Source organism: Brachyhypopomus gauderio, chromosome 11, assembly GCF_052324685.1.
Source record: "Brachyhypopomus gauderio isolate BG-103 chromosome 11, BGAUD_0.2, whole genome shotgun sequence".
NCBI lineage: Eukaryota > Metazoa > Chordata > Actinopteri > Gymnotiformes > Hypopomidae > Brachyhypopomus > Brachyhypopomus gauderio.
The window spans coordinates 13987872-13999137 of record NC_135221.1 but is presented as its reverse complement, the minus strand read 5'-3'; the positions used below and the strand labels follow the sequence as shown (position 1 = coordinate 13999137).

General features: G+C 37.2%; 1 protein-coding gene across 3 annotated transcripts; it reads left to right on the top strand.

Annotated features, from left to right (window-relative positions):
- The first annotated feature begins 3306 nt into the window (after positions 1 to 3306).
- On the top strand, positions 3307 to 11004 carry LOC143527656 (sterile alpha motif domain-containing protein 3-like). 3 transcript variants are annotated; one of them, XR_013134211.1, is made up of 6 exons: positions 3307 to 3355; positions 4420 to 4456; positions 7759 to 8804; positions 8946 to 9092; positions 9448 to 9741; positions 10311 to 11004. XR_013134211.1 is itself a non-coding variant. In XM_077022955.1 (6 exons), exons 2-6 carry the CDS (start codon positions 4420 to 4422, stop codon positions 10617 to 10619), a joined length of 1641 nt encoding a protein of 546 aa, XP_076879070.1. In that variant the 5' UTR covers positions 3307 to 3355; the 3' UTR covers positions 10620 to 11004. The 3 variants fall into 3 exon arrangements, 2 of the variants coding, with proteins under 2 accessions (XP_076879070.1, XP_076879072.1); XM_077022955.1 differs by having other exon boundaries at positions 9448 to 9549; XM_077022957.1 differs by lacking the exons at positions 3307 to 3355; positions 4420 to 4456 and adding an exon at positions 6874 to 7443 and having other exon boundaries at positions 9448 to 9549.
- Positions 11005 to 11266: the final 262 nt, after the last annotated feature.

Sequence of the window (11266 nt, the reverse complement as noted above, 5' to 3'; positions counted from 1 at the left end):
AAAAACCACAGTCATGATCAAAATACAGGATGGATATTCTAACATGAAGTAAAAACATACTACGTAAAGTGAACGATTTTTGTCAAATATATTTTTCGTGTATTTGTGCACAGCTAATAAATACTCATCTTCTGGGGTATGTAACCATTTCCAAAAAGCGATAAAACGGGTCTGTTTGTCTACTTAACCTATAAAACATTGACCCAACCTTTGCATTTATGAGAGTTGTAAACTCTCTTTAATAGTCTATTTATAAATTAATAATTTGATTTGATTTTTTTCAAAGGATTCTATCCTCTTATACGGGAATGTAAAAGACAATATCTTACTCTGCATCAAATTTAATTGAAGCTTTACAATTTCGTGTGTATTTAACTTTATAATAAAACCTTTGTAATGTTGTGACGTGTTGCTTGAGACATGACATTTGAGAATATTGAAAGGAGCATCATCCATAGCCTTATTTCTGAAGTTCTGAGTTTCCTGTGTTCGTTTAAACTGGTCCCAGAACAGTTCTGTCGCAGTATTGCTATTATTGTTTTGTTTTGTCTCCCTACTCTCTCGCTCATAACGGTATAGACAGCTGTAGATTCACATGCTGTCTGAGTTCATTCTTTGCTAATCAGACATCCATATATATCCACATATACGTATAAGATTCAAGTAATCAAGTAAAATATATATTTTTATTGAGGTAAATGTTATCGTTTAGAAGAGTTTGGTCGACTTTAGGAACAATTAGTAAAGGCTGTATGCATATTACTTTGGCCTACAAGTCACCATTTGGTAAAAAAGCAAGAATTGGACCGTCAGTGGGGCTTTGCGCTTATTCCCTGACCCCTGTGATAAGATTAAGTGTAGACGAGAGCGAGCGAAAGAAAGCCAAGATTGACACCTGCCAACACGACTTCGATGTGATTGATTTTGATGCGTCGTGCTGGCAACAATAACGAAACAAATTGTATGGATAATACGAGTACATTTGTCATTTCCTCGCCACGAGATAAAAGTCGGTGCACGAGGCAAGCTGTGAGCTGACAGGGGGAGAATTCTAGCTAACGAGGACATGAGACGTCTTGACAAATGACAGCTCATCTTCCACTTATAAATGAAACACCCTCGCTGAAAACACGGAATAGCAACACTGAACAATTGTGTTTTGCAACTAATATAGGCGACTCGCCACATAGGTTGACATTAATGGACATAACTACGGTAATTACTCAAATTCAAGAAGATAACACTCGTTATCTCGTAATGTTAATGATATTTGGCGTATAGCTTTGATTGATGAGATCTCCTGGAGTGGAACGTTTTCCCTCATGTACAGGCACAATGTACCGTCATGTAAAGACCTCGGCACCACACTTTGATATTATATGCATATACTATCTGTTTATGTTAATTAAATGCGTTTTTGTTTGCGTGTGACAACTTTGTAGAAACAACGCATTGTTGTTTGTTTTTCACGTGTCTTTATTATCTCATGTTATATCTCATGTTTGTATCTCAGTTCATTTTTGTATTTGTCGAAGTGTTTCAGGCTTACCAAGTGTCGCATTACTCTGATGTTGTAATTGTACTGAATCAGTAGCGGTGAGTGTTCAGGTCTGAATGCAAGCAAGCACATGTTCTAAATGTCCAAGCACTGATTTTATCCACTTGCTCACTTTATTACGATATAAATAACTACTCATGTTTCTCCTCTTACACAATGAATATACCGTCGTCCCAACGTTACAAAAGTGATATGCGTTAGATCGGTCAATACAGTTTAATGCGTTTCGTTTAAAACCATTTGATGCCTATTTCACAAAACTCGTATTTAATACAAATGTCCGCCCACGTGCTTCATTTAATGCACCTAAATCAAAACAGTTCCAGACTTGTGCAGTAAGACGTATCATATGACTGAAAGAAAAACACCAAGAACACAGTGAAGTTGTCTCTCGTAAAATCGTGACTGTCTAAGAACAAAATTTTGTTAGTCAAATATTCACTCTGACATTCCATCCCATAAATGGCAATGTTTTGCTCTTTGCTCGCGATCATTTTAGTCAGAGATGCGCCACGTGCCTCGAGAAATGCGCTTTTGTCCACTTTAGATGATTGTTTAAACCAGAATGATCTATAATCAGAACGATCTATTCTCATTTATCACTATTTGTGACAATGCATTCCCTTTTATCTTGTCAGAATAAGTCTTCAGTAACCTCTGCAGTTAATACTGCTAATAATGCTAAGAATAACTCAAATTGAATGTACAGCTTTCTGAGTCCAAGCATGGAGTGCATATATATATATATATATATATATATATATATATATATATATATATATATATATATGTGTGTGTGTGTGTGTGTGTGTGTGTGTGTGTGTGTGTGTGTGTGTGTGTGTGTGTGTGTGTGTGTGTGTGTGTGTGTATAAAGCCAGTTGGTTAAAGAAGCACTCACAAAGTGCTAAGGAAGTTAGTAGAGAAAACAGTCTCTGTTAAAAAAAAAAGTGGTGCAGTGCTTTCAGAAGTTTAACTTTTCTGTCTTGAGAGTTAGACATGGCACAGCCAGGCTTTAGCTTTAAGAAGAGTTGTTTGCTCACGTTTATGGTAATCAACCCGTGGACACACAGCAGAATGAAAGATGAGTGTTGGTAAAATGACAGCTTGCCTTTGAATGCTTTAGTTCCTAGACTCAGAAACCAAACAGCCAAGCACAGAGTCATGTGAATGGGGTCATAAATGCCTGTGTATGATCACATCGTTTGTCTTTCTAGCAGATATAATTGCAGGGTGAAGCAGAGTCCTTTTAGCAGAGTTTAAACCATTTATTACCCAGAGTGCCCAGCACCCCTCGTTTTAAACCCGTAATGACCAACATAAAATTAATATGTCACTAACCAGAGAAAAGCATATTAACGAATCTTTATAAAGGGTTTTTTACCAGATGCACCTATAACATTATAGTTTAAGAAAGTGCCATGAAATGTTTTGAGGTACACTGTAAAAAGTGGGACTGGGGTTAATTAATGTTTACTAAATAATTAAAAGTTACCAATACATAATAAAAAAGGATACATGTAGTTAAAAATATAATTGAGTCTAATTCAACAAATGTAATGTGTTTATTAATTGTATTTTACACAATTTTGCTTTAATAAAATTAACTGTGACACATTGAGTAGACTTTACTTAAATTTTATCGGTTACTTCAAGGATACAGAACATTGATAGATTTTACTCATTAGGTGGTTGTTGTTTTCAATTAGCTTACACTTCCGCCCACTTTTCACCTCATGGACTCCAGACACCACGTTTTGAGCTGCTGTCCTCCAACTTTTTGTACTCCAGCTAAAAACGGTAAGACCTTTTTAAAATATGATATTAATTAATGTTATAGCTCTGCTGTAAGTCAAAGACTTCGCTTCATAGTGATTGCTTTGTGGTTTTTTTTATATCTTAGAAGCATGACATGCTAAAATGGTGGTCAGCTCACATTTTCACTTACTCTAGCAGCCCGGCTAGCCTCTGATAGATACAACATGGAAGTCTTTGCTAGCTCCAAAACAAACTCTAGTTTTCTTTAGCTGTTAACACCAGCTGGCTAAAGTTGAGCAGAGTCTGTTTGATATACTTCATATAAGCTCTCTTGTAGCACTAGCAGGCTAGGAGAGCCATATAGTGTACAGCTATCATTATTATCTGTTTATACTAAGATGAGTATTAAGAAGTGGTGGGCCGTTAACGCCCATAATGGCCGACATTATCGGCGTTAATGGCGTTAACGGCCCACCACTAGTATGTAGCAAGTATTACATTTTATTATACATTATATTATAATTTATGTAGCATTGACTGGTTTTTGTAAATACCCAAGTACAGTATAGTGGCTATATAATTTGATAACAGGAAAACTTAAAAAGTAGCTTCGACGTAGCTTAGCAAGCTAGATAGTACCGCGGTATAAAGCCTATTAAGCTACATATTAAAGTTACTGTTTCCGACAAAGCCTGTGTTATTTGAGTTGCAGAAGCGCAAACAGAAACAGCATGCAATGCAATACAGTGTTTTTATTCTAATTAATATTTTATTCATATCTTAACTGTTGTTTTTTTGTGCGTCAGTTAAGTTAATAGTCGATTGACTATTTTAGTGGCCTGACACTACAATAGCATTGCTACCTTGTTTTAGTAATGCAACGGATAAAATATTTTTGAGAACATTTGTGCCTGGTTCAGCTGCTTATGGTTATTACATCTCAGTTAGCATAGTTTCTAGGGTTGTGGTTTTGTGCTTTATGAATTAAATATCAATGTACATTGTTTAAGTAGCAAGTGCAATTTTAAGTGTTGGGTTTGTTTCTGCAGATGTGTCTTATGTGAGTTTAAATCATAATTAAACTGTTAATATTTCTTTCTTTCCAGATGCATGAAGAGTATTTGGGTGAAATGAATCAAACAGGTATGTGTCATGTATTATATAAAATGTGCTGTGGTGGCACATTCAGTAAATGTTGTGTAATTAATTATACACGGTTTGTTTTACTGCACTTTACACACTTTATTTTCCTTTGACTTCTTTAGGGTGACAATATTTACATGTTCTTGTAATGTAATATTTAACAAGTTAATTGAGAAAATAGTTTCTAATACAAACTGTTACATTTTTAATTAACCACAACAAATACTAAAATTAAAGGTGCTTAATGTATTCTTGTCATGGCACATGATTATTAGTGTTGTTACAAGTGTAAACAAGATGAATAGTTACTAGACTTTTTTCCTTATTACCTTAGGATTTGGACTATGGGATGGCAGTGTAAGATTTGCAAATCGTTATCTGCTACAAAGGGGGATCTGCTAAAGCATTACAGACTACAACATGCAACATTCGGTCGTGGACAATCCCAGCCATGTTTATATGATGGTTGCCCTTGCACTTTTAAAACACATGGTGCCCTTCGTACACATTTATCTAGATACCATGCAGCTGAAGAAAGTCCAAGGCCTGGAATCACTACTTTAAAGTGTTTAGTTTGTAGTGCTCGTTGTGCTACGGAGAAGGATTACTTTCTGCATATTGGAAATCATCTGAAGAACCATCAAACTATCTTCTGTGTATTTAAAGGATGTGACTTTCACACCAATATATACAATACATTTCTGAAACACAAGAGCAGAAAGCATAAACCATATTCTTTGAGTGATTTTAAGCAGGATATATTTGAGAGTCACCATAGCCAGACTGTTGACCATGCTTATGCACCTGAGGCTGATGATGGTCAGGATCCTAGTTTAGATTGTGATGAACAAAGTGAATCATGTATAGTTCTTCAAAGAATTGGTTTACTTCTACTGAAGCTAGAAAGCATTTACAATGCCTCAGTGAAGTGCATTGATGCCTTGGTTGAAGATCTTCAGTTCATTTCATCTTCTGCATCTGTTGAAGTTGTTAGAAACATACTTGATTCGACACTGAAGTCCAACAAATGCACTGTTGACACGACCCTCATAACTGATTTGGCAGAACAGTTGTGCAACTTCCATCCCATTAGCACAGCATTTGCAGCAGGTGGTCCACTTGGTTCAGCTTTTAAGAGAAGAAAGTATTTTAAGGACACTTTCCAGTGTGTTGACCCTGTAGAGTACATCCTTGATTCTCAAACGAACAAGAGCTTTCAATATGTGCCTATTCTGAGCACTTTACACAAACTCCTGAAGAACAAACATATTGCAGAGGCAGCCTTGTCCAGACATTCCAACTGTACTGGACATTTTGGGTCCATTTTTGATGGTACATTTATTAGGCAGAATGATTTCTATGCTGGAGATGAAATAAGACTTTCTATTATCCTTTATGTGGATGATTTTGAGGTGTGTAACCCATTAGGTACTTCGAGGAAAAAGCACAAAATAACAGCGGTTTATTGGATTTTGGCAAATATACCATCCCACCTACAGTCTGCATTAACATCAATACACCTAGCTTTACTTTGCAAAGCTGTTGATGTAAAACAGTTTGAATACAAAACAATTTTGGAGCCTCTCTTGAAAGATCTTGCCATTCTAGAACAGGAAGGAGTTTTTGTTTCCAGTGCGGGGAAAAACATTAAAGGGACTGTACACTGTGTTGTAGCTGATAATTTGGGTGCACATTCGATTAGTGGACTAGTTGAAAGTTTCACTGGACCTTACTTCTGTAGATTCTGTCTTGGACACTCTTCAGAGTGCCAGGCACACGAAGTGCGGACCGGAGTGTTTCCACCTCGGACAAAGGAGGATCATACCTTGCATGTGCAAAATGTAAGAGAAAATCCAAATTTGGTGCATTGCTTTGGTGTAAAGCGGTCATGTCCATTGACTGACAGATTGAGTCACTTTCACTTTGTCTCTGGATACCCACCGGATGTACTACATGATATTTTTGAAGGCATACTGCCAAGGGAGCTAGCATTGTGTTTTCATATTTTCACCAAAAAGAAGTACTTTAATTTATCTGTACTCAATCAATTGATCACAAATTTTCCTTACAAGGGCTCTGACAAAGCAAACAGCCCTCAAGCAATCCCACAAAACTATATTGGACGCAAAACTATAGGGGGAAACGCACATGAAAATTGGGCCCTAATAAGATTGTTGCCGCTCATTGTTGGTTCACGGGTACCTGATGGTGATCCTGCCTGGCAGATTCTTCTGATTTTAAAAGACATAGTTGAATTAGTAGTTGCCCCCATTCACACAGCTGAAACTATTGCATATCTGGACTTTAAAATATCTGAACACCGTGACCGGTTCTTAGAAGTTTTTCCTGAAGAGACCCTGACACCCAAACATCATTTTTTGGAACACTATCCTGCACTGATAGAAAAATATGGACCTCTGGTTGGTGTATGGACAATGCGCTTCGAAGCTAAGCACAGATTTTTCAAGCAAATTGTGAAGCACACTAACAATTTCAGAAATGTGTTGTTGACCCTTTCTACAAGACATCAGATGATGATGGCATACCACATGCATTCAGACGTGGGAAAACCACCCTTGTGTGTCACGAAAATATCTGTAATGCCTATTGATATGCTACATTCAGACATACAGGAGGCCTTAAGGGAAATGTCACCACTTCTGTCAACTGTGCAGCTGGCCAGCACTGTTACCTACTATGGAACAAGGTACACTGTTGGAATGATCTTGTCTTATGGCTCTACTGGCGGACTGCCTGACTTTGCTGAGATTGTTCAGATAGCCATTTTGGACAACTGTCTGCATTTCATTGTAAAATTACTTGCTGCCTGGTATGAAGAGCATCTAAGATCTTTTCAACTGGAGGACACTGGCAAAATGACTCTTTTGGAGCAGCAGAAACTTGGTGACGTGTACCCCTTGGTTGCATACATCGTGGGAGGAAAACGCTTGGTTACACTGAAACGTCACATTTGTTGTGCATTTTAGGTAATAAACAATAGTATTGTTTACATTTCATGACACGTATACTGCACATTACTCTGGTAATATACAATCTGGTAATACAATTATTTAAATATTAAAATTGCATTATAAAAATTACAAAGGCATTTAGATAAAGTCAAGAAATATAATTTGAGATAACAATAAAAAAAATTTTAAGCATTAGTTCATTGTAATAAAACACAAATTTATTTATTCTAATTTAATAATTGCAGTCTCTTCCTCAAATTTTGCATTGTATGTCTGGTCATGTCTGTTGGTTTCTGCTTGTGATGCTTTTGAACTTGTGTATATTTACAGAGATGGAGGCAAAACTCAGAGTAATAATTGATGATCGTATTGAAAAATTGGTTCTTCCATCGGGAATCCCGCACAGTGTGGAGGAGCTGCAAGCTGTAGTAAAGGAGACCTTTGGAATTTCTGATGACTTCAGTCTTCAGTATCTGGACTCAGAATTTGAAGACTACTTTACCCTGAATAAAAGTGATCAAATTAAACACAAAGACACCATAAAGGTTGTTCGCACTGCCCCCATTCTTCTTAACTTGTATCCAGTTGATGAACGTTTTGGCAGTACCTCTGGTCAACCATCAACTGACTGTGAGACTGCATCTTGTGAAGAGTCGACTGCATCATATGCAGAGCCATCTGGTGAATCCACTTCTTCCCATGACACCATTATTCTTTCTAGGCGAAGTTCCACAGAACGCTGTCAACCATGGCCAAAGCAGTTCCCCATTCCACAGTTTGCATATGAAACTGAGATGTACCTTGAAAGAGCCCTTGAAGATTACAAGAAGAACGGAACACTTCTAACTACCTCAAAGGTCAAGACAGACATACTAGAGAAATTGGCTGAAACTATATATTCATATACAGCCTATCCGTCAAGTGCACAGATCAGTGATGTTGCTGAAGCACTGGTTCAGAAATATCCTTGCCTCAAGGAACCTGGCTCTTTCTCTGGTTACTATGGCTGGCAACAAAGCATAAAATACAAGATGGCCAATTATCGCACCAAACTTCGAGGCTTTGGTGTTCCTGAGGTGATATGCAATGCAGTAAAGCACAAGAGGCCTGCTGATCAGAAGTCTGCAAAGAATGTAAAAAAGCCCAGAAAAGCAGAGGTAAACTACCTGCCCCCTTACCCAGCAGGAGAGGACGAAGAATGTCAAGAAAACGAAAGGATTGAGTTGCTCACTGAATTAAAGAAAAGGGAAAATGACACACTGATAAAAGAAAAAATGGCCAAAACATTTGCGCACAGAAGACACGAAATCATAAACCAAACACCCAGCATAGAAGACATTAAAGCCAGATGGCCTGCTCTGTTTAAGGCATCTCATGTGAGTTCCAGTGTTGCTTAGACTTGCATGTTGTAAAAATATATTCATAGTCCATGTATAACGACCGCAGTAAAAAACATTCTCAAAACAATATTTATAAATGTACTATTTGAGGTTCTAATTCTATTGTTTGTCTTTCAGCTCCAGGATGAGTTTCACAGAATCACAACAGTGCACCTTGAACCAAAGTTCATGTCCAAGCTGGATGAGTATACTCCAAAGCTTCTGGCACTCTTCCATTCCAAGGGTGGAGCCCTAGGATTGAGGTTAAAAGCTATCCTACACAAGGTATCCTTCAATTACTTCTCAGTTTGTTAAAAGCTAACTTGTATAATATAATAACTAACTTGTATAATAGTATATTTAAAAATATTTTGAAGCTGTGTTTTGGTAATCTGTGTATGCATATGCCTTCTGTGTCAGGGACACCAGCCCAATGGGTATGCATGTAGGTCCTTTGAGGTTGAAGCTGCTACAGTGATAGAAAGTTTTTATTTTTGCCTTTCCAAAACTATTATTGATCATAAACCACATAAAGGATTCTTGATAGACGTTTGTTTAACATATGCTGCAATTTTCTTTACATTTTTACTGTAAAATAACAGCATATGATAATGAAGAATAAGGATTGTTATTATTTCAGGCTCCCAGCCATCCTTGCATTAACATGACCAGAGAAGTTGTCATTCTGTGCTTGATGGTGTACCTCGGGGAATCGACAGATCAGCTCTTAAAAGAGTATGAGGTAAGTTGATATACATGTAAAAAGGGAAAATTTTCATATCTCTCTTTTCTTATCTCACCTTGTATGTCTTTGGAAGATCAACACCAATCAACCAATCTGTGGATCAGACAGCCATGCTGCTGGAGTTGTTAAAGACTGTCCACACTGTGTCCACTCTGTTAGACACTCCTACTTATGCTGCTTCTCGATCATGTAGGTGTAAAGTTAGAGACGATAGCTCATCTGCCGCTACGCAGTTTGTGTTTGTCTGGTCCTTTTTCAGTGCCCACAGGATGCTGTTGGCGGTAGATTGGTTGTGTGACCATTCTCAGTCCATCAGTGCTACTGAGGTGTCCAGCACACACCACCACCATCACGCCAGTGTCGCTGCAGTGCTGACAATGATCCACCACCCACTTAACACCTCCTTATTTCTAATCATTCCATTTCCAAGCTAATGTGTTTTCTTTTTGTGTGTAATTGTGTAATTCCAAGCTAATGTGTTTTCTTTTTGTCTTTTTGTGTCTTTTTCATGTGTTTTTAAATGAATTGACCAACTGGCAGACTTAAGCTAACCCATAAAATGCATTACTAACAATAGCAGCTATGACTGAGCCTTTTAAGTTAAAATTATTTTGTAAATTATTCTTGAACTATTCAGTTCTAAATTTGTAATTGACATACGTGCCATTATTAAGAATTATAAAAATCTCCAAACTCAGCAATGAGCAACTTTAGGCCCAGAAATGTTCATTTAGGACCTTCTGCTTTGGCTGTTTCAGGATGCTGATGGAGACAGTGTGTCACAGGACCTTGCAGTACAAAAGATGAAAATCTACAAAATCAAGACGGAAACATCCAAGGGTACTGCAGACTTTGGTTTTGTGGTAGAAGGTGTGAAAGTTCTGACTGATCTGGGTAACTTTGCAAGGGCTTGCTCCATGCTTGTTGGATTTGCATATGCAGTTGATCTTGCTTATCCCAAGGAGCTCAGGTACACATTCGAAGTCTTTCAAAAACTCTTACTTGAACTGGATTGTTTAAAGCTCTCCCCAAAAGTGAATAGCCTCAAGAATAAGCTACTAGCTTAAGAGCTACCAGCTACTAGATTAAGAAAAGGGATGTGTAGGGAGAAAGTTTTGAGTCACTAAATTTTGTTACATTGTTTGATTGTTTAATTAATTAGTTAATCACATGTTCCTTGTAGTCCAAATAACCATACTAATGAGGCTACTTGTTTTTGATTTCATACTGGCACAGATATGTTCATATGCGTTGTGATAGCATTGTGTAAATTTACCAACGTGCTTAGTTAATCTCAGATGTTTCTTGCAGTCCAAATAATCATACACATTTGCGGGAAGAGCCTTCGTTTATTTAATTTTGGTACACATTGTGAAGAATCCAATTTTAGCAAGGCAGAAAGGAAAAAAAAGGTCTGATATTTAGTTCTTTTACTGGCATGGCTCTGCAGATTTCAATCAGTGATTGTAATACTAGTTTTCATATTTGGAAGAAATAAAAATGCCTTGAACTTTCAAAATATTGTTGTTTTTTGTCCCAAAAGGATCAGAACTTGCAAACATAGAAAAAAAACTATTAAAAAAATCTTATGTGGAAGTTGACCACAAGTGATGAGAGCAGTTGTTAAATTTTTATTGGGCCTTATTTGTAACATTCAAAGTGAACCTTTACCAACATGAAGGACACAGATTGTCAGTCTATGTTACAGTTCTGT

What these genes read in the sequence shown, in the direction of transcription:
- LOC143527656 (XM_077022955.1), top strand. Translation starts at nt 4,420, where the DNA reads ATGCATGAAGAGTATTTGGGTGAAATGAATCAAACAG. An exon ending in GGGTGAAATGAATCAAACAG is followed by an intron (nt 4,457 to 7,758) that starts GTATGTGTCATG and finishes GTATATTTACAG; the next exon opens with AGATGGAGGCAAAACTCAGA. An exon ending in TAAAAGCTATCCTACACAAG is followed by an intron (nt 9,093 to 9,447) that starts GTATCCTTCAAT and finishes TTATTATTTCAG; the next exon opens with GCTCCCAGCCATCCTTGCAT.